Source organism: Mus caroli, unplaced genomic scaffold (assembly GCF_978045245.1).
Source record: "Mus caroli unplaced genomic scaffold, Mus_caroli_1 scaffold_13, whole genome shotgun sequence".
In the NCBI taxonomy this organism is placed as follows: Eukaryota; Metazoa; Chordata; class Mammalia; order Rodentia; family Muridae; genus Mus; species Mus caroli.
The window spans coordinates 38,641,601-38,664,908 of NW_028227268.1; the positions used below are offsets into that span (position 1 = coordinate 38,641,601).

General features: G+C 47.1%; 1 protein-coding gene and 1 long non-coding RNA gene across 8 annotated transcripts in view; one reads left to right on the top strand and one right to left on the bottom strand.

Moving 5' to 3' along the window:
• Hnf1b (HNF1 homeobox B) overlaps positions 1-14,481 on the bottom strand; it is a 55,279-nt gene extending 40,798 nt beyond the window's left edge. For 2 of the 7 annotated variants that reach the window (XM_021176581.3, XM_021176580.3), the window contains exons 1-4: positions 13,319-13,992; positions 8,611-8,810; positions 2,944-3,130; positions 960-1,195 (exon numbers count right to left, since the gene is read on the bottom strand). In XM_021176581.3, coding sequence (XP_021032240.1) covers positions 960-1,195; positions 2,944-3,130; positions 8,611-8,810; positions 13,319-13,662 — 967 coding nt within the window. In that variant the 5' untranslated portion in view covers positions 13,663-13,992. The other 5 variants (XM_021176579.3, XM_021176578.3, XM_085829734.1 and 2 more) reach the window with 4 other exon arrangements.
• On the top strand, positions 14,120-14,741 carry LOC147001435 (uncharacterized). Its single transcript, XR_015045010.1, has 2 exons — positions 14,120-14,203; positions 14,432-14,741. It is a non-coding gene; the product is annotated as an uncharacterized LOC147001435 (long non-coding RNA).
• The last annotated feature ends 8,567 nt before the right edge of the window (positions 14,742-23,308 follow it).

Here is a 23,308-nt window from a genome sequence, read left to right on the forward strand (position 1 = left end):
GGTCTCAACGATCATACCAATCATACTGACTATGAGTGGCAGGCATGGAACAAATGTCTGCACATTGCCCATCTGCTGGCTCAGATCCTGTCTTGATGACCTGGCTCTTGGGCCTTTTCCACCAAAAAAGGTAACTTTCATGGGAGGGGAGGAAGGGACCTCAGAGGACTATAGATTATAGCAACAGCTGCCTTTCCTTTCTCAGGCTTTCCTCCAGATCAGAAAGCTGTGTTGTGTTTGGTATACACAGGTACCAAACATTCATGGGTACCAAAACCCTCCTCATTTCTGGTAAGCCATCTTTCTTAGGAGAATTAAGACCTAGGAGAAGACATAGCTAGCACATAGGGTTCTTTTTTTCACATGAGGATATAAGCATTTATCTTGACATATTCAAATCCTATAGCAGAGACATTGTGATCCAGGCCAACACGCCACAGACTCTTTAGCCAACCCATCACACACCACCTCAAGTAACGGACTCCACGTTAACCCTGGCTCAGCATAGCTGAGGCTGCCACCCAAGTGGCCTTCCCCTAACAACCATTTGACTCCTGCTGAAACAGGAGAGTGGCGGATAGGATATGGTCCCACACGCAGAGGGGTCATCGTGACCAGTGATACATCACTGTGATCTCTCTGCCTGCAGCTTGGAACCTAGCATCCCCAAAAGGCAGCTTTTTCTCTGGAGATAATCAGTGTGGCTGAATCAGCAACCACACAGAGAGAATGGTGATAGAGAAGAAAAGGGCAAAGGGCTCCTTTGAGAGCCAAGCAGATGAGCAAGGAATGGGAGGAAACCCGACCAGAGGCACACACTCTTTCATGAGCTTGTTCTGGCAATGGGAAGAAAGCATGTCTGTCACCATCCCAGTGCATCCGCTCCTCGGAAGCAACGTGAGACCGGCAAGGACAGCGGCAGTCGGTTCCGAGGCAGCGAGAGGCTGGCCTCCTCTCACCTGACATCTTGTTGGGTGGAGAGGAGCTTGGCTGATGGTGAGGGGAGCCATGGGTGAGCAGGGGGTTCAGGTTGTGCGTCTGATTGGAGCTATAGGCATCCATGGCCAGCTTCTGCCTGAACGCCTCTTCCTTCCGGCGGTTTGCGAACCAGTTGTAGACACGGACCTCCGTGACCAGGTTGGAGCCTAGGCCGTGGGCTTTGGAAGGGGAGACCCCTCGCTGCAAACATTCTGCCCTACAAAGGACAGAGGGGGAGAGACCGTGAATGAGGGTGCCTGGGGATTGTGTGTGCTGGGCCCCAAACACAAAATCATAGTAGAAGCTGAATGTCAGTGGGGTGGAGGTGGGGAGAGAGGCCATCCTCACAGTACTTGAGGAGGCTCAGCAGAAGCTGTGGTGCAGGCCCTGAGCAAGCTATGTTGCCCGAAAGGCAGAGCATGGGCCCCTATGTGGCTCCAATTAAATGAGGGCAAGACAAGGATCTGCAGTTTCAAGAGACAGCCCCATGATTTGCCTCCTGGCACCTCCTTTACAGCTTCACGAAAGGCAGTCCTTTGCCTGGCTCTGACTGAGTCTCTTCCAGGCATTGTGAGAGACATCTGAACTTTGGGAGTTTGACATCCTAAAAGGGTTCAGGGAATCCAAATCCCACGTTCTTGCCTGGGGCAAAGAACTAGCAGAGAGGAGCAGGGTATTAAGAAGGGGAGGGGTGTCTCTGGGTATATATAAGCACCAATGAAATCCCCAGACCACCATGAGCTCTGTTCTTGGACACCCCACTTGCTGATGGAGGCTTTTTCCTCAGCCTGAAGACCTTGTGTCAAACCTGGCCTGTTTCCCCACCTGCCCTTCCTGGCTTTATCTTTTCACTGCCAAGACTGCTCAGCTGGGAGACTTTGCAAGGACTCCACAGGCTTCCACCAGAGCAAGGAGTAAACGTTTTAGAAAGTCGATATAAGAATGAAAGAAAATAGAGAAAGAAGAAAGCTAAAGGATTCTCCAAGGACTTCTAGTGCTTGCTTTAAATATGTGTGTGTGTGTGTGTGTGTGTGTGTGTGTGTGTGTGTGTGTGTGTAGTTAAGATACAAAAAGGAGTCTGTTCAGTCAGTGTGCACAGAGCGGACCAAACAGATCCAACCAAGGCTTACTCGCCTGCCAAATTTTCTTGGCTTTTTGCTTGAGACAAGGTCTCATGACGAAGTAGCCCAGATAGCCTCAAATTCTTGATCTTTCCCCTCCCTCTGCCTTCTGAGTTCTGGGATTATAGGTGTGTGCCAATGTGCCAAGCATTCTTGTAAAACCTGTGCCAGGCCCCAGATTCTTTCTGGTCTTATGGGGATACGATTAATGGAGGCCCGAGTTAAGGAACAGTTTGGTGTTGCCTGTGTAGAGTGGAAACATCTCTCTGGCACCATAGTTTATGTCAGAACTTCTAGAGTATCTCTCCTAAAATAAACACTCATAGAAATAATGATTTAGTATACCACAGAGGTGAAACCCCGTGATTGAAAAACGACAGCGCTAACTAGGCTTCTTAAATGCAGGCTTCTTGGTTCTTTTTCTTCTTTTGAACATTCGTGTGTGTGTGTGTGTGTGTGTGTGTGTGTGTGTGTGTGTGTGTTATAGCAAATATGCTGAGCTTAGAGGACAGCTTGCAAGATTTGGTTCTCTCTCTCCATCATGTAGATCTGGGGATCAAAGCCAGGCAGTCAGGCTTGGCAGTAACTGCCTTCCTTAGCCCTCGGAATCACCTTGTCAGTCTTCCCCGGAGCTTTTAAAATATTAAAATATGCCATGACTCCTGAAGTACTCCTGTGATGTGTCTCAAATCTATTTATTAGTAAATTAAATTTGGGGTTCTGTAGAATACACTTTAGGAGGTCCTGATTTAGCCACACTTAGCTGGATAATCCATATCCCAACAGCACAGGACCAAAAGAGCTGAACCTTTGCCTTCCTGCTCCAGGGGGCTCCTGGCATTACCTGTTACACTCCTCCACTAAGGCCTCCCTCTCTTCCTTGCTGGGGTTCTTTTGCCGGTCGTAGGCCTGGTACAAAATTTGCTGGGATGCGGGCCCCCATTTAAACCGGTTGCGGCGCATCTTCTTGTTGGTGGGCTCGGAGCAGGCGTCCTCCGACTGCCCAGGCCCCTGGTTCTGTTGACTGAACTCTGGAAAGAGAAACAGCAGCTGATCCTGACTGCTTTTGTCTGTCATGTTTCCAGAGCTCTGGACTGTCTGGTTGAACTCTGAAAAGAGAAAGGAGTAGACTTGATAGAGCCTGTAGCCTTCACGCTATAGACAGACAGACAGACAGACAGACGGACGGACCAATGGACAAAGACACCTTAATTCCTCTCCCTTAAGCTTTACAGTGCGCTCCAGTTTTATGTGGGGATACAAAGGGGTACACCTCACAACAGGCCCCTCCCTGCTCATCTTGTGTCCCCAGCAAAGCCACCCTTTTCTTTCTTGGACAGAGGTCGCCAAGTCAATGTTTTGAGAAAATTAATTATTTTCCTTTGTCTTGGTGACCTTCTGACATTGAAGTCACACTCTGGATCCCAAATGCTTGTTATTTAAGTATTTATTTTGAGACAGGGTTCCTGTGTGTCCCTGGCTGTCCTGAAACTCGCTTTGTAGATCTGGCTGGCTTAGAACTCAAAGGTCTGCCTGTCTCTCTGCCTCCTGAGTACTAGGATTAGTGACACAAGAGCCACCACCTCCTGGCTCTGAATGCTTGTATTTTGATGACAGGGGGATGAGCCCAGTCAAGTATCAGGCTGGGGGAAATTGTTCAAAGGTGCATGTTACACTTATCCATCATATTTAGAGGATGTGTAGCCCTCCCTGCCCCCCGCTCTTCCTCTTCTGGGCACCTGCATTCTAATTCTAGGTTCTTTGAAAAACCATGAAATCCCAAACCTTTAAAATTGTGCTTTGAAATAAATACCAAGAGCTTTGTATCTGAAAGAGAAGATGCTTCTTAGACTTCTGGTATGATTATAAAGGCAATAGTGTGTGTGTGTGTGTGTGTGTGTGTGTGATATGTGTGTAATATGTGTGCTATATGTGGTGTATGTGGTATATATGCAATATGTGTGTTATGTATATGCATGTGTGTGTGTGTGAGGTGTCTGTATGATATATATGCGACATGTGTTCCATGTGTGTGCATGTATGTGTGTGATATGTATGGTTTGTGTGGAATATATGTAATATGTGTGTTATGTATGTATGTATGTATGTGTGTGTGTGTGTGTGTATGTATGTATGTATGTATGTATGTATGTATGTATGTGTGGTGTGCCCCAGGAAACCTTTTATGGGGAAGCTGGCTCATGATCTGCCCACATAATTTGAAAGATGGCAAGTATAGAGTCTGAAACAGAAGACCTTGCCAGGAACGACAGTACAGGAGCTGGAGAGAGGCAGGAGACACCTGTCTGACTTTCAGGCCCAGGCAGACCGATCTTCAACTCACTCTCATCAAGTGAATGAAAGGCAGAAGCCTGGCCCAGTGGCCACATGTTGGCTCATATGGTTGGATTGAGGTTTGGTACCCACTTTATTAAGAAGGGAGCAAAGTTCTTCTCTTCCCACGTGTGCACAGAGCAGTGTTCCTGAGGGTGCAGGACACATACATCCATGTCCCAGTCCCTGCTGCCCTTGTTCTGGACCTTGGTATCCTTTCTCAGTCCTGTTGTTCTCAGTGTTCAGCCACAACCTCCAGAGCACTCCAGCAATGCCTCTGGACATGGCAGAAGTTTTAAATGCTATCTGAGACAACTGGATCACTGATTCTCACTACTTAACGTGTGAACCCCATCCACAAACCCTTCCTAGTGTCTCCAGTCTGTATACCTGGGATTTTATGACCTGTCTTGGACTCTCTTTCCATTTTGGCCCATTACAAGAAAATGGTAGCTTCTTCTCAGCCTGAACTTAAGATCCCAGTTGTGGGTATGGCTGGCTTTGTTTAACCAGTGACCAATGGCCAAATCAGAAGCAGTGTCCCAGGTGGATAAATGACTGCTGTCACTGGAGTCTTTGATTTAGAATGGTCCTCTGGCCACCTAGGGTTCTGTGTGCATGGCAGCCCATGGTCATTTTAGAAACCAGAAATGGCCTCTGCTAAATGTAAAAGCAGACTGTCACCAGCTTCCCTGGGACAATGTGCGCAAAATGACACTCCTCCCTCAGTCAGATAGCTCCTCCCACAATCAGATAATTCCTCCCACAGTCAGATAGCTCCTCCCACAGTCAGATAATTCCTCCCACAGTCAGATAGCTCCTCCCACAGTCAGATATTTTTCCAGGTGTTTTCTTCACCTTTTATATTGCTTGTTCTCTACAGCAACTCTTTAAATACTGTTACTTGAGGGTGAAGGTAGAGATAGAAGTCCCCTGTTCAGTGGGGAGGGGACTATCTAATATCTACTCCTCTTCCTCCTCCTTCTCCTTCTCATCTCCCACCCCCTGCCCCGTGGGCCCTGCAAGGCATCTATAGAATCCCCTATGAATAATAGCCAAAGCCAGTGAGGATAACCCCAACTGTCTGGGATTCTTTTGAGATTTTTTTCACTTGAAGTAAGCAGGTGTCACTAGTCTTACGGGTAACAGTCCATCTCTACAGCACAACACCCGCTACACCTAACCCTCCACCTAATTCTCACAGCCCAGAATGATTCCCAGGAGCAGACAACTGGAGGTCTCCGTGGGTCTCATTCAAAGTCAGATGAGCCTAGAATGTTCGAACGCTCCTAACCACTAGCTTATGAATCAGTGCAAAACAACCCCCAGGCTCCCCGAATCTGACTTTGGTGGAGGACGCTTTTGCCGCATGAATCCCGCAGGACAGGGACTGGAGGTGGGAACCCGGAGCTTTTGTAGACCACTCAGAGCCTACAGCCCTAAAGGACCTGGCCTAGCCACACCCAGTGTTTGAAGAACTCGACTACCACAGGTCCTGCCGCTACCACCAACTTCCCTCCACTTGCTCTCAAATGCTATGCAACAGAAAACATTTGATGCCCATAAAAATGACATTGGAACGTTTACTTTAGCAGCCTTATCCAGGGCTTAGGAGCTAGACAAAAAAGTTCTATGTGCATAGGCAAGCCCTTGAATAGTAAGTACCGTTTATTAGGTTTTGTTTTTTTCATGAAACCTTTTTGTATAATTTTATTTTTCATCTCCTCTTTCTATTTCCACTCAACTCATTTCTTTGGACTTTCTTTTATTTATCGCCCCAATTTTTGTTCCATGCTAGGGTGTCTTCTTTATTCTTTAAGGCTTGCTACAAATGCTACCTCCTCCAGTAAGTCGTCCAGGATTTCTCCAGGTGCTACAGCAGCAGCCCTGCTGCCCAGTGCATGCCTTTTAGAGGGCCTGGAAATCTGGTCTCATGAATTATTTGGGTTTCTCAACTTGTTCAGGAGAGTGGAAGTCTGAACCCCACAGACTAGCATAGTGCTTGGGGCGTGGCAGGTGTATGTACGATTAATTACAGGGGGAGGAATATGTCCTTAAGTTCTGTCTCCTGTAACTATAAACCAGTAACAACCAATAATAACACTGAACAAAAATGTCCCTTGCAGCTTGCCATCCACTTGGTCAATTATCCCTTCTTGAGCATGCTGAGGCTTTTTCTGGGACTTGAGTCTTGTTAGACGGTCCAGTGTCTCCTGTGTCTCTCTGTCTGTCCTGGGGTTGCTGGGTGAATACCACCCTGACTTCTGAGCTAGTTCTCCCTCAGAGCTGTCTGGCCTTTGCAAACTGGGGCTCCTGAGAATGTTTTGGGGCTATGCAGGAACTTCATGTCAGGAGGTCAACTCCCTGCGTACGACTACCATGGAGGGAAGCCAATCCAGACTTTAAAGGATTGATTTCTCTACACAGCAGACAGCTCCACAGTCATCTACTTTGTCCACATAATGTTCCAATTCAAGAGTTAACCTCAGACGGAGACAAGTGTCCTGAACCTTTCCTTCCACTGATATCCTTCCTGCCCACGGACATAATAAACACAGTCACAGTCATTTCGGAGCAATGTGTAGAAAACAAAAAAATCCAAGAGCAATTTTAAAAGTGACTGTCCCAGAAAGAGGAAAAAAAGATTCCTACCCAGAAAATGATGGAAATGAATGTGTTGGCAAAGACACAGAGGCTCACAGCAGAGAGAGAGGGGGGGGGGGCTGGGTCCAAAGAGATCAAGTGCGATGGCAAGAGATGATCTCTCCAAATAAAAACAGCTCAAGGTTCAAATTCCCCTCCGTGTAAGGACCCAAACTTCTCAGAATTCTTGCATGGAAGGAATCTTGGGACAGAAGGAAGACCTTGGGTTAAGAACTGAAATAACCTGGGTATAAACTGGGTATAGAGGTGCATGCCTTTAATCTCAGCACTTGGAAGACAGAGGCAGGCAGATGTCTAAGTTCAAAGCTAGCCTGGTCTACAGAGTGGGTTCCAGCACAGGGCTACACAGGGAGATCCTGTCTCAAAACAAACAAACAAAAAAACCCAAACCAAACCAAACCAAACCAAACCAAACCAAACACAAAAACAAAACAACAACAACATCAACAACAAAACAAAAGCCAAAGGAAAAAATCCATAAAACTGTATCAACAACCACCAAGAAAAGAAAGAAAGAAAGAAAGAAAGAAAGAAACCCAATCCCCCTGAAGCGAAGCAATGTGAGCTGAATCAGTGAACCAGCATCAGTCACTTTGCACCATGTAATCCCCCATAAGCACCATTGTTGGCATAACTGAGGGCTTTCTAAGGGATTCTGAGTTTTACATGGTGGTAGTAGCATTTCAAAGGTAATCTGGTAAATTTGGAAGTTGTGTGAAAAGTGTGTGGAAGAACCTATGTACGACACGCAAAGTGTAGGGGGACAGATTTTGTGGATTGTGTAGGTAACTTGTTGCAAAATTGTTCAGAATCCCTTGCCGTTTTTCCTTAATAACTTCTTCCGAACTAAAAACATTTCATTGAAATTAATTACATGCAAAACAAAACAAAAACAACAACAAAAAACCAATTGGTCAGAGCTCTAAGTGCATACACTTTAAGTGTGTCCTGCCTCAGACAGAAAGGAGGTCTTCACTAGGTGGAGTCACTCTCAGCTGAGCCCAAATTCTAATCTTGGTAAATGTGAGCAATTGCTTTAAATTGCTTCTGGACTCAGTCCTCCACCCCTGACCCACCCCACCCCCACCACCAGTTCCACAGAACAGGGTCAGGTTCTGTACAGACACTTTAACTATATATACTTTTTCCAGAGGGGAAGAAAATAACAGTAGTGACCATCTATATTGTTGACCACCATGTAATCTCTTCTTTGGAAACTCAGACTATCTTCATATGTCAACCAAGAAACAATGAAAGGGATGTTGGAAAGAAGGACTAGATAGATGCAGAGTACACTGCACACCCTGAAGGCCTTTTCAGTGTAACTAGCTATGTAGTGAGGGGCTGTGGGAGAGAGAAATGATACAAGATAAGCCACTGTGTAGCAACTGTATCTATCTGCCAACTACTTTAAGAGGCCTCTTGGTTGAGGGGAAACTAAGGCAGTCCACCAGGTCAGAGTGAGGGCAAAAGCCCCTATAGGTTGAAGCAGAGGCAAGGTTAAAACACTTACGTCGGAGGATCTCCCGTTGCTTTCTGACGTACCAAGTGTACAGGGCAGCTCTCTTCTGGGTCTTCATGGGGGTGCCTTTGTTGAGGTGTTGAGAGAGGTGGGATTGGTTCAGGCCTGTGACATCGACCACCTCCCTCTGGGGGATATTGTGCTGTTGCATGTATCCCTTGATCATTTTGGCAGCCCTCCACGGGTCCTCGCTAGACAGAGAAACAGATCTTTAGGATGCTGGTTCAAAATGCCCAAAGAAAAGTATTCACCTGCTGGGAGCAAAAAAGTCATTTCCCACCTGTTGGAATTCCAGCCTCACAAGAGGTATATGGCTAAAAGCAAACTATATGCAAGAGGAGTAGGCACCTCCTACCTTGTGCCCTCCAGATATAACTTTTCCTTCCAAGAAGGGCTTTAAGCCTGCCCTTACTGCCCACTCCCCAGACCCTATCCCCTAGCTGTGGAAGAAAAGACTCTTGTTTTATTCCACTCTCCTTGGATTTCAAGAGACTAAAAGACTCAGAGAGCCAAGATGCCTGGAGCCCAAGTTGATTCTACACGGAGCCAAATCTGTGTTAAAAGTTTTAGTAAAAACTCTCCAACATTATTTTCCTTCTAAAAAGGAGGTCCAGTCTGTTAAAACAGGGGTGGGTCTGTGTGCACACCTCCTGGGACACAAGCAACAGTCAGTCTTCTAAAAACTGCCTGGGCATTAAATAAAATTATTTTTGTTTGATGTATCTAGAAACCTCCAGCAATCAAACTTTGTATAGTTGTGATTCCTTTTGTGATCAAATATTACATTGTTTTTGGAGTTTTAGCAAAGTGTTCTCAAATATGCTCTCTCTCAAGTTGAACAGGACACTTGCAAAGCAGGTATGCTAAAAAAAAAAAAAAAAACACAGCCCCGCCTCTAAAATTAAACCCATCAAGGAAGAGTAATTTCAGTATTGGGAGTAAGACATTAATGATCCCAAGTCCTCTGTTTGCCTGTAAGATTGCATCTTTCTGATATAGAAAGGCCAACTGGGAGGTAGCAGTTCTCCCTGATTTCAAGTTTGGACTGAGAATAGACATACTTCTGGTTTCTCACAAATGCAAGCACAGCCTGCATTATAAACAAGGCATGAGGGTATCTCCCAGGCTTTTAAAACAATGTTGTTGTTGTTGTTGTTGTTTTTTAACTTCACTGCTACTTTTTTCTTGCTTGTTAAATAGGTGACTTAGAATGAGAACTGTCATTGAAATTAAGAGACTAAGAAAGTCTCTTAGAATCATGAGACTAAGTCTCATAAGGCACAGCACAGATCAAAAGTATTAAAGGAACAATACAAGTACGTATATGAGTTATTTAATGCAGCTATAGAAACAATTCTTCACTACATGTTGATATATAATATACACAAACATATACACACAATATATTAGCTTAACAAGACATCAAAAAGCAAAGAGAAAATTGGGTTCAGATGAAACAATAAAAATTGGTGTTGAAGCTGAGGCCAAATTAGATACAGTGGTAAAACAATTATTTTTTCAATGGTGCCTGAAAAAAAAATCAATTAGTTTGTTTAACGCGTTAAAAATCTCCAGCAATCAAGGGAGATATTGTATAGGCATTTGAATTGTGGCTATTTCAGCAAGCCTTGGCTATCGGATTCGTGAGAAGCCAGGCTTTCGAACGAGATGTTTTTGTGAATTGTAAACGTTCACATTAATTGCACATAAATTAACGAATTTCTCAAGCATTTATTAAGGCCCAGAAAGCAGAACAACATAATGAAATAGTAAGAAAAAAAGCAGAGAAACTGCGTTCCAGTGTCAGACCTGGAGAATTCATCCTGAGCAGGAGAAAAACACGGCAATCAATATTTAAAACATAACCATGTAAATAACAGCGGTCGTCTAAAAGCTCATTGTTGGTTAACATTTCCACAGTTATTTTTAGGTTGGAAAAACATTTCTAACAGATATGAACCTTAGCTTCAAAAGTTAGAGAAAACAGTATTTGGGTTTTAAAAATTACCACTGTATCGCTTTAACAGATCGTTTGGCCATTTTTCCTTTGTTTAGCTTCTTTACCGGTTATTCAACGTGCCTAAAAAAAAAAAAAAAAAAAAAAAAAAAAAAAAAAAACCCTACCATAATAGTGTATTCTAAACGTGAGTGGTTCCGTGAAAAGGGGAATTAACAGCGAGATGATTAAGAAAAAAGAAAAACAAAAGAAAAACCGTTGAGACAAAACCTTCAGGCCCCGAATTAAAAATATTTGAATTGGGGGTAAGATGGCGTAGTTATACCTTAAAAACCAAAAAAAACTGAAAAACTAAAAAACAAAAACAAAAAAACTTCTCGGATCCCAGAATGCCCCGCCGTATTCCCTAGGGGAGAGCTCTGAGGCCCAGGTAAAGAGTTATTGGGAAATACAGTTTCCTCCCTAGGAGAAACTCGCGGTAGCGAGGAGCGCTCGGCCTTTGTAGAGCCCGCGCAGGTGTCAAATGCAAACCCACAGTGGCCACAATGTCCAGCCCGCTCCTTCCTCAAGGGTGACTTTGCTGCCCAGGAGCAGAGAATCGCTGGGTCCCGGCTCGCGGGGAACCAGGGGCCTTGGTCTCTAGGTGGCCCACCAGGTCTCCTAAGCCCCTGGGGCACACCAGCCTCCGACCCGCAGCTGGGGAGCACGCGACACGGCCGTTTGCAACCCTCCACTCTGGCCAGGTTCTTCCAGCCAGGGTAAAGGCGACCAGGCGCGCCACCGAGTGACCCTCCTCCCCAGCACACCTTTCTTTTCTTTCTGACTTACAGGGGAACAAGGGGGTGGAGCGGGAAGAGAAAAACAAAAGAGAGTGCCCGGTACCCTGCAGTCGGCTGCGCAGTGACCTGCGAGCCGCTAGCAATTTCTTGAAAAATTACTTTAATAAAGTCAGACGCTCCAGGCCCAGGGGAGGGAAGGCGGCACCAGCTTGCGAATGGGACAAAGCTTCAGGGTGTGTCCTGGGTCCTCACCCCAGCTAGAGTCTGGACTCCTCTCCTTCTGCTCCCCATGGCTTGGGGGTGGAAAGAAGGCCCAGGTCCTAAGACCCCGGACTCAGAGACTTGCGCCCGCAGAGCTCTGCGGGTGTCGGCTTCCCGGAGCAGCGCGGGGACCTGGGGGTGCGTCCCGTACCTCCGCGCGTGTGTCCGGCGAGCACCCCCTCCTGCGTTTTGATTTCCTTCCCTTTCTAAGCCGAGTTTACAACTTCACCAATGAATAACCCGCCTCTCTTTTCAACCTAATCACGTTTTGTGTACTTTCTGTTGATGATTTATAGGAATAAATTAATAACACCCCAACTCCACGTGCTGCAGTTTATGTTACATCTCCGCTGTGTCCAGCCCGGGGTGGGGACCACGGTGGAGAGGCGACCTCGGCCTCCCGGGCTTCCCTAAGTCGGCTCCGAGGCGAACTAGACAGTGGCTCTCAGGAGGAAGGACCTAGGCCCCAGGGGGCTGGCGACGGGATGTCGGGTCCCTGAGCCAGGCCCCAGGATAAATTTTCTGCCAGCCTGCCATCCCAAACCTTCCGAGGGGGCTCGGTACCTCACTCTGTACCCTCTACCCCTGACACCATCCAGGCAGCTAAACTCAGCCAGAGGGGGGAAAAAATCATTGCTACGTGGAGAAACAGCAACGAAAGAAACCCAAGCTTTTAAATTAGAGCAAAATCATTTTAGGGGGTTAAAAAAAACTTTTAGAAGTCCTCCAGATTTCCTTGGCTAGAGGGCGAGCGGCCGGGTCCCCAAAGCGCAAATTCAAATGCAAGGTCATATCCCACCCCAAGCGCGCGCTGCAGGAGAGGAAGGAAGCCGAGCCGGGGAGGCCGCCACAGTCACTCCGTAACTCTGAAACTTTGAAGCCGCAGGGCTTAAGAGTCAGAGGCCACGCGAGGGGCTCCTTTCTGAAGCCAAGTGGCCCCGGAGCGACGCGCAGTCTAAGGGAGCCGCTTGGCTCCTTGGATAATTAGTAACTAGCTGTCAAAGCTTAGGCCCGGCGCGAGAGGACCGGCAAGTGCTCCCAGCCACCGGAGGGACCGCCAGCCAGCCTGGGCTCCCCTAAGCCTGCTGGGGTGTCGTTAGTGAGAAGCGTACACGCCCACCTCTGCAAAAGGGCATGGTGGTCTTAGGAGCACCTATTATCTCTCCCTTTGTTCGTGGTTTCTTTTGCCCGGCACTGGTGACCCTACTACAAACTTTCCACTTCATAATTCTAAAGTCGGCGCTGTAAGGACACAATCAGAGAACTTGCTTCCCAGGCCTCGGCCACTGATGCTGCCAGGTCTTCTGCAGAGAACTGCGGATCTCAGGGATTAATACGTGGCTTGGGGTTTGGGAAGTTTGGTGGGTCCTGGGGCAATCGCAGCCTTTTCGCTGCACCCACCAGCCCCTCTGGTCATGTGACCTAAAGCTCTGCACCTTCGGTTCTCGTGACTGGGTACCACCAACAAGGTGCCTGGGTCCAGGCTGCCCGCATAGGTGGAGGCAGACGAAGCCTGGGGGTTCCAGGTCGCCCGGTGGAGGGCCAGGTTCAATGGTTAGCAGAGAAGCGGAGTGCCCCCGGGCTATTTTTCCCGTGGGAAAGGGGCTTGGGGGAGAGCAGTGTACACCGCATGCCTCCGGCGAGGGGCCGGGGACTCCAGAGACTACGCGGGCTCCGGGGCGTACCTCGCTCGCTTGCCTACCTGAGCATCCGGTCCACCTCGGCCCGCTGCTCCGCGGCCTCCTCGGTGTTGAGCGCCTGGAGCTCTTTGAGGATGGGAGGAGTGTCATAGTCGTCGCCGTCCTCTGAGCCCTCGTCCCCAGACAAGCGGCCCTTGGCGTGGCCATTGGTGAGAGTATGGAAAACCGGCTTGGTGTCGAGATCCGCCCCGCTCCCGGGGGACAGGGGCAGTGTCTCCAGCTTCACCCCGAAATTTGGGGACGGCAGTAACTCCTCCAAGGCCTGGATCAGCACTTCCTTGGTGACTCCGGAGCTCAGCAGGGCACTCAGGAGTTCTTGCTGGAGCGACGTGAGCTTGGACACCATTTTCCAAGGACGGAAAAAGAAAGGGTTGAGGGGATGGGTGGGTGTGAGAGAGGAGGGTGGAGGGGAGTTTTACAAGAGAACTCCAAGTCCTGGAACCCCTCCACCCTTTAGCTTTCAGACACCTGTTACTCTCTGGGGTCCCGGAGACTCCTCCGAGAGGAGTCAGAAAACTTCTAACTTGCCATGATCTCCACCATTAGGCCATATAAGATATGCAAATGAGTGGGAAGGGCTCAGCTTTCGGCAAGATGCAAATGGTGGTGGGGAGGGGGAAAAACCGAGAAAGTGGGAGAACCTAAGGGACAGTCCAACGGAGCGAGAGACTTGGGCCGGGATTGGGACTTGCCAGAGCCCATTCTACTCACGCTGGGGGGCTCCAAATCTTCTCTACCGATTCTGTTTATCAGCCAAACTTTAGGTGACCTTTGGACTGGTAAAGCAAGCGGCTTGCAGCCTAGGCTGGGTGGGGGTGGGGGGCCTTTCCACTAGCGACGGGTTCGGCTTTAGTCCAGAAAGAAGAAACTGCGCTTCGGGGGTTCAGGTGAGAGAGCTGGACAAAGTTGGGGTGCCTTGGCAAGGGGGGGTTGGGGGAGGGTGAGAAGAGCAGAAAGCCTTCAGGTTGTCTGCAGGTAGCAAGCCTGGATATGTAGTCAGATGGTGGCGAATCCGATTCTTTGGGAATGGGCGCCAGGAATAAGAGTGGCTTTAGGCGCGGTTAGAACGAATTGGAGGGACCCCGTTTCTTTTTACCTCGGTTACTGCTCTCCAGGTCCTCCTCAGCTTCGCCTGGTAGTTTGGATTTGCCGGATGCCTGACCAGGACCGCGCGTTGTTAACGTGCTAGAGGCCTGCGGGACCCTTGAAAGGAGACGCCGATTCATTTATGGCCAGAGGGAATAGCGAAAGTGGAGCTCTGCCGCTGCAGGGCTCACCAGCTACCTGCCCCGCCAAGCCAAGGGGGAGCAGGACACCTGGGGCTCGCCCTCTGCCTAAACCCGGAACCCAACAGCGCCTGATCTCTGCACCCAAAACTAGGGCTACGGAGTCTTTCTCCTTTCTAGTAGTAAATGTGTAGATTGACCTGTGGCTGGACCAACTGTTGCAACTCTGGGTTACCCAGGACCACTGTTTTGGTTCTTAATTCTAGGAAGTCCATTGTACCGGGAGTTACGAATCGCGCTCTATAAACACAAGTTCACTGTGGTGGTGGCAAGAGTCTTGTATGCCACCTAGAGCAGACACCCCCAAAGCCACTGAAGAAAAAAAAAATTTTTCCCCCACCCAGGTCTGGTCCGGAAGGAAGCCCTGAGCCTTTCGGCACAGCACGGCAGGAGTTTCTGCCACATCTCCCCTGGGACCCGGAGAGGAAGGAAGGAGGCGCAGGCCGCACCCAGACCTCCAGGCTGGGACCTGAGCTGCAGGGAAGGAAACTGCTTAGATACACACACACACACACACACACACACACACACGCACACGCACACGCACACGCACACACACACACACACACACACACACACACACACACACACACACACAAATATGGACGCACACGCGCGCGCGCACACATTTCCCCAGGGTAGAGGCCGTTTTGAACCTCGGTTCTCTCATTTGTGAAATATATTCCTAATATCCAGGATACAGAAAAGCTGTAGACACGGAAGAAGACCACCTGTGCAAAGCTGGCTGTGTACACACTTCCCCCGTCTGTGTACACACTTCCCCCGTCTGTGAAGATGGCAGGCCTGTTCCCGTGGTAAAAGTGGTTTGGAAGCTTAAGGTTCTCAGCATCCGGGCATTAGGGCTGGAAGAACTGGACAAAGAAAGACAAACGTTCAGAACCATCAGCAGGGTAAAGGAACTTCTAAGTACACTCTTTTACTGCATGCACTTTGAGACACAGCCTGTTAGGAGGAAATTGTGGTTGGGTCAGAGAGAGAGATGAATATTAACGAGTATTCATATTAATATTAATATTAATATAGCCGGGCAGCCCTTGTCTGCTAGGCACAGGATCAGACCTCCTGGTGGTGCTAGACTCTCCTGGTTTTGATGCAGTCTGCTACTGGCAACTATTCATTGAAAGACAGAGCTGGTGGCAGATGCTAGGTACCAGGACCACCTGTGGGAGGACTGTGGGAGAAGGAAGGGGGGGAGGACTGTGGGAGAAGGAAGGGGGGGAGGACTGTGGGAGAAGGAAGGGGGGGAGGACTGTGGGAGAAGGAAGGGGGTGGTTGTAAGCATGGGATTCCACACAAGGTTTATAATCCGAGAAAGAGGTCATAAGTTCACAGAAGTGGGGGCCCTTCTTTTCACCTTCTTGCTTTCTAGTTTGTTGTGATAAGTGACAGATGCTTGATTCTTATGGTTGTGCCCAGTAGGAGGACTCTTTCTGCTTCACAGCTCCACTCAAACAGGATAATGAAGTGTTCAGAATAAATGTCTTTTTGTTTCCCCTGTCTCTTACTCAGTATCATGATATAAGTATAGTGATCATCGGCTTCTGTCTTGAGCTGGGAAAACCCATTGAAAGGCCACCATCACCACCACTGCCCCCCAATCAACACAGCTTTGATTTGTAGTTGGAACTGTGATGTGCCACCAGATACCCACACCTCCCTCTCTCAAAAAACTACGGTGTTAACCCCTTCTTCCCCACCCCCCAGCCACCGATGTGAATGAACAGAGAGCTGCACCTAGAGTTCAGGGAACTGTTTGAGAGTGTGCAGGTAGGTCTCCTAGCTGTTCTTACCCTGCGATTATCCTACCCAGACCTATAGTTCATTTACTCAGAGCAATACAGAATACTATCAAGTAACTGCAATTACAGATGTGTAGGCAGATATGATACGCATGAACATGTACTTATCATTTTATTTTTATGTTTTTATTTGTATGAGTGGTTTGTTAGCATGTATGTATGTGTGCCATATGTAGGTCTGATGCCCTTGGAGGAGAGAAGAGGGTGTTGGATCCCCTGGAGCTGGAATTACAGACTGTTGTGAGCTGTCATGTGGGTGCTGGAAATAAAACCTGGGAATGTGGGTCCTCTGGAAGAATAGCCAGTGCTCTTAACCATCAAGCCATCTTTCTATGTGTATTTAATTTTAATGTGTATGAGTGTGTCTGAATGTCTGTGCATGCAGTGTCTAGGGAGGCCAGAAGAGGGCGTCTGCTACTGGCACTGGGATTACAGGTGGTTGTGAGCCCCTATGTGGGTGCTGGAACTGAATCCAGGCTCTCTGCAAGAGCAGCCGGTGCTCTTAACTATTAAACCATCTCCCCAACCCCCACTCAAAATTATTTATTTTTATTTTATGTGTAAAAGTGTTTTAACTGCATGTATGTCTGTGTATTACACGTGTGCTTGGTGCCTATATAGAGACATGGTAATGAATCCCCCGGAACAGGAGTTACAAACAGTTGTGAACCACCATATGTGTGCTCAGAAGCAAGCCAGACCTGCAAGAGCAACAAATGCTTTTAGCTACTGAGACATCTCTTGAACCTCTGAAGAGTCCATGTTTTTGTTTTTGACCTGAAACTCACTAAGTAGTCCAGGCTGGCCTTGAACTCCTAGGGACCCACCTGCCTCTGCTTCCTCTGTGCTGGGAGGAGAGGTGGTTCCATGTTTTGAAGGACTCAGGATGCACCAGCAGAACCTGTGCATATTGTTCTGTGTGTTTTTGCACATTCTTGTACATAAATTATAACTTAATTAAAAGATAAAATTTATTCCAAAGCTGTGTATGGTGGCACTTTCGAGGTTGAAGCAGGAAAATCCAAAATTCAAGCCCAGTTTGGGAGAGTTCAAGGCTTGCCTGAGCTCTATGAAGCCCTGTCTTAAACAACAACATGAAAGGAATTCCAGTGCATACAACATATACAGTGGTGGTCACTAACTTATTTATCAATTGTTTAGATAGATAGTCGATGCTTTAGGCTCTGTGGGCATTCAAGTCTCTGTGGTGGCAACTACTCAATTCTATCACATACAATGCAAAAATGAATATCTGTAGTTGTCCCAATAAAACTTTATTTACTAAAAACATTGGCCGGGCGTGGTGGCGCATGCCGTTAATCCCAGCACTTGGGAGGCAGAGGCAGGTGGATTTCTGAGTTTGAGGCCAGCCTGGTTTACAAAGTGAGTTCCAGGACAGCCAGGGCTACACAGAGAAACCTTGTCTCGAAAAACCAAAACCAAAACCAAAACCAAAACCAAAACCAAAACCAAAACCAAAACCAAAACCAAAACCAAAACCAAAACCAAAACCAAAACCAAAAACAAAACAAAAAACAAAACAAAAACAAAAAAAACAAAACAAAAACAAAAACAAAACAAAAAACCAACAACAAAAAATTAACCCCCCAAAAAAACAAAAAACAAAAAGCAAAAAACATTGGCTGCCGGGTGGTGATGGGGTATGCCTTGATCCTAATGCTTGAGAGGCAGAAGCAGGTGGATCTCTGAGTTGGAGGCTACAGTAAGTTCCAGGACAGCCAAGGCTACATAGAGAAACCCTGTCTCAGGGGAGAAAAACAAAAACAAAAACACCCTACACAATAACAGCATTGGCTGGCAATATATTTGGCTCCTGGGCCACACTTGGTTAAACCTGGGTAAGATGCTTCTGTAAGTCAGGGCCGCTAGCTACAAATCGACCTTACACGTGGTCTCCTGTCCTTTCCTCCCTCTCAGGCTGAGGAAGTAGAAGCCTTATTTAGGAGGAGAAATGACTTTCCAAGAAATATATCCTAGTGCATTAGGAAGTCCTGGTTTTGGAGTCAGGCAGACCAACTGCTTCCTGGGAATGCCTAGTTTGACTCTGGCTAAGTTATTCTATTTCTTCTTGTTTTTATATCATGAACAGGTGTAAATGTTGATGACAATGGAATTTGTGCCTCATCAGGTTGTTGGAAGAGTTCAATGATGTAGCTCAGAGAAATATCTTGAATGGGTCAGCACAAGCAAGACCTGAATCAAGTATTTGCTCAGTCGTCACTCATGGTTCAGGAGTTCCCTCCCTTCCTGTCTCCCTCTCTCCCTCTCTCCCTCTCTTCCTCTCTCCCTCTCTCCCTCTCTCTTCCTTCTTTTCTCCCCCTTCTTTCCAACTATCCAGCATGCAGGTAAGCTCACTACCAAACACTGCTAAATATTCGCTATGTGTAAAGTCCTTTGAATGAGTCAGCAAATCCTAACCTATACCCCCTACACACACACACACATACACACACACACACACAGACACACACACAGACACACACACACACACAGACACACACACACACAGACACACACACACACAGACACACACACACACACAGACACACACACAGACACACACACACAGAGACACAGACACACACACACAGACACAGACACAGACACACACACACAGACACACACACACACACACACACCTTTAAAAAAAAAAAAACCACTTCCAGCTCCAAGCCCCTATTCCCCAAGCCCGCTGCAGTAAGATCACTGAGGCAGGGAAACTCCTAAGGGCAGACATTTCTTGTCTTCTGATTCAACAAACCACATTCTTCTGTTGGGTCATGTTTAGAAATAAGGTGTTTCCAGTAGCTTGTAAAAGATTAAATTAAAATCCAGCAGCCTAGTATGATATTAAACTAATAAATACTACACCTAGCATTGAGAACCTTCATTGCAGAACAGTAGACCACACTGCTTCCTCCCTCTGCGACACCTGTGAGTATCGAGACTGGTGGTGAGCCTGGCACACAGTGAAAAGTCATTGGGTGTTTATAGAATATATCATGGGCTCTGCATATAGTAGGTATGTCATGAATATTTATTCATAATAATATGATAGGCCAAAGTGTACAGGGAAAAACCTGTAACTTTTACTGGCATTTCTTGGAATCTGTCCTCAGATTAATATTAAATTAAGTTTTGAGGGTTTACTTTGAGGTTCTAGCAGGTAAGCGCTGTTACTCTTAAACTCTTGACCCAAGACTTATTTTCTATTAGGGGAAGGTTTTTCTCTTTCACCCAGCATATAGCTGCTTCGAGGAAGCACATGGCGTGGTGAGGTAGAAAGGGGATAGCCTCCTAGCCAGTCAGATCAGCCACTTAACCCTGGTGACAGATGTCACAGGCAGATCACCCCTCATACATCCAAATGTGATGTAATCATGTGTGTGTGTGTGTGTGTGTGCACTCGCATGTTCATTAAAACGTTTTTTAATATTAAAGTTTATAAAAAAATACATATAAGCAGAATCACATAGCAAATGAAGTAAGATCTGAGCTGTCGAGATAGCTCAGTGTGTAAAGGCACCTGCTGTAGAGCCTGACAATGTGAGTTTGATCCCCAGGACCCACAAAGTGAAAAGAGGAAGCTGACTCCTGCAGGTTGTCCTCTGATGTCCACCCTCAGGCTGTGACAAAGTTACACCCCAACACACACACACACACACACACACAAATAATAAATAAAACATAATAATAAAGTTCTGATGAGATAGATTGTTAAGTCATTCTTACACCTTTTCTTCTCATAAATCTATAAAACTGGACAAGCCATTCTCACTATAAAGGGAGGAAACAGAAGGTAAGATTTGACCTAAGAGCCTACACAAGGCTAAGGATTGGAACCTGCGATTTGAGTTGAAGACTGTCAATGCTCCACCAAGCCGTTATTTTCTAATGACACTGTCTAAGTGCCAGGCTGAGCATAGAGCACAGCCTAGCTGGAGGAACAAGGTCTCAGAGTAAGACACAAGAGTTGCCCATCTCACTCCCAATGCCATGCTCTGGAAATAGAACGGCTCTTTTTCATTTCCTCTTCAGAAAATGTGGCCGGAAAGGACCTGTTCTACAAGCTAGGCATCTCCACCCATCAATCAGAATTACCCCATGTCTCCCTCCCTTAGCCCTGGAGTTCTTAGTTCTGAGCAGTGGGCCACACCTCTACACTCTGCCCACAGTGTCTTGTGAGGGTTCTGGCTGCCACTTGTCCCCTGTACATGAGTGTAGCCACTCAGCCTTGCACTAAGGGATGACCAAGGTACCCTTCTATGCCCTCGTGACCAGATGCAAACTCAGCTCCCAGGCCTGGGGGTAAAGAGCCTCTGAGGGTGCTGACTCAGCCAAGCAAACATTTCCTGAATGTGAGTCACATGCCGGGCAGCGCACACGGGCTTTAGGGGTCTGCGATCATTTGGGACAAGTTAGATTCAATTCCTTCTGTAAAATGACTTGGGAGGAGACATACAGACATGTGTGCATCTCTCTTTATGCTAGATGGGAGCAAGCAGGCTTTACAATGTGAGGATCAGGTATCCATTTATTCCCCAGGACAGCATTCTTCTTCTTTCTAGTTTTCTTTTCTTTTCTTATCAATGATGGTGATGACGGTGGTGATGACGGTGGTGATGCTGATGATGTTTGAGACAGGGTTTCTCTGTACACAGGTCTGGCTGTCCTGGAGCTTGCTCTGAAGACCAGGCTGGCCTTGAACTCAGAGATCTGCCTGCCTCTGCCTCTCAAGTACTAGAATTTAAGGCAAACACCACCATAGACGGCTAGTTTTCTTAACAGTTGCTCAGAGCACTTGCGTTGCAGGGAGCTTCCCACACTGAGTTGAGATTCAAAAGCAGTTCTGGCTTCGGTTTCCTCCCCAGAGGCAGGTGCCATGGGAAACCTGGATTTGAAACCTGTCTCTGCTGCCTCCTAGACATGCCTTTGAATAGCTTGCCCCACTGAATCCCAGTTCCTTCATCTATAAATGTACACTATAGAAATCAGTAGGGCATATGCTATTTGTAAACTGCCTGGCACAATCAATAAAGAGAAGCAAATCTTAATAAAAATAGGGAAAGCAGGGGCTGCAGAGATGGCTGTGCAAGTGCAAGTGCTGTAATTCTGGTGCTGGGAAGACGGAGTCAGGGGGTTGCCATGGTTCACTGGTCAGCCTGTCTTATCTAATGAGTGAGCCCTAGGTCCAGTGAGAGGTTCCGTTTCAAAAAAAATAAAATTTAAAAATTCCTGTCTTTTATTGTAGAGAATGGAGAAAGACAATCAACAGCCTTGCTCCTTCACATGCACACACAGGGAAGTGCACCTGCACACACACATGTACACACATGTATGCATGTGCACACACATAAGCACTTAAACACACACACACACATGCACCCCATGCATACACATACACCATATGGACACACATATAGTTATGTACACGCACACGTGTGCATACACACACACACACACACACACAAACACACACACACACACACACTGGGGGAAGCAGCAAAGTTCTGGAAAGATTCAGGGCTCCTGGAGGATGAAACAGGATTTGATCACTCAAGAAATCTCTGCAGCATTTCAGGCAGAAAGAAAAGCTGAACAGGTTAGCTTTGAAAGCAGGCAAGAAGGGAATGGGGACAGGGCCAGCTGGCAGTGTGGATCAGGGAGACACCACTGGAAACTAAGGGCAGAGCTGATGACAACCAACACTGACTGCCAGGCCTGTGTCTCTGAACCGCTCCCCGTGGGTAACGAGAACTTTGAAAGTTTTCATGAAGGTGTGTTGTTAGAAATGGCTCATTAGGAGCTGGGCATGGCAGCACACACCTGTAATTCCAGCACTTGAGCGCTGGAGACTGGAAGATCGGGAGTTCAAGGCCAGCCTCGGCTACATAGAGTTTGAGGTTAGCCTGGGTTATACAAGACCCTTATAACATCAGTAACTGTAGTGGTGACTGCATGCCATGTACGTCCATCACTGTGCATGTACATGGTACATGGTTCATGTACATGGTACATGGTGCATGTACATGGTAATCTTGTGAGATCCTTAGGAACCTGTGGTCCATCCTACCAAATTAGATGGCAGAACAGGGACGTGATTTCCGATTGTTTCTTTTTCTGGAGTTAAATCCATCAGGATTCAGCCTTCAGATTCACTAATTACACATGGAAATGCCATTTAACCTGTGGGTGTCTTATTGTTGTAAAGGGTTTCCATAGCTGTGAAGAGACACTATGACCAAGGTAACTCTTATAAAGGAAACCATTAATTGAGTCTGCTTACAGTTTCGGAGGTTCAGTCCATTATCATCACGGTGAGAAGCATGGTGGCATGTAGCCAGACATGGAACTGAAGAAGGAGCTGAGAATTATATATTTTGATCTTCAGGCAGCAGAAGGAGGCTGTGAGCCACACTGGGTATGGCCTGAGCATAGGAGACTTCAAAGTCCACCCTCAAAGTGATACACTTATTCCAGCAAGGCTACTTTCTAAGAGTGCTACTCCTTGTGGGTCTATGGGGGCCAATTACATTCAAACCACCACACTGGACCTCAGTGTTTCCATCTTTAAAATGGGGATGGAGTAATGGCTTCATTGGTAAAGTGCCTACTCTACAAGCATAAGGGCCCGAATTTTGATCCCAGCACCTGTGTAAAAGTATGAATATGGATTTGTCATCTCGGCACTGGGACACACTCACTGGTCAGCCAGCCTAGCCAATTGCTGAACTCCAGGTTCAATGAGATACTTTGTCTCAAAAATAAAATAAGTTGCAGAGTGATAGAGGAAGATGCCTGACTGACACCAACCACTACCCCCCACATGCACACACACCCATGCACACAAGTGCACCACACACAC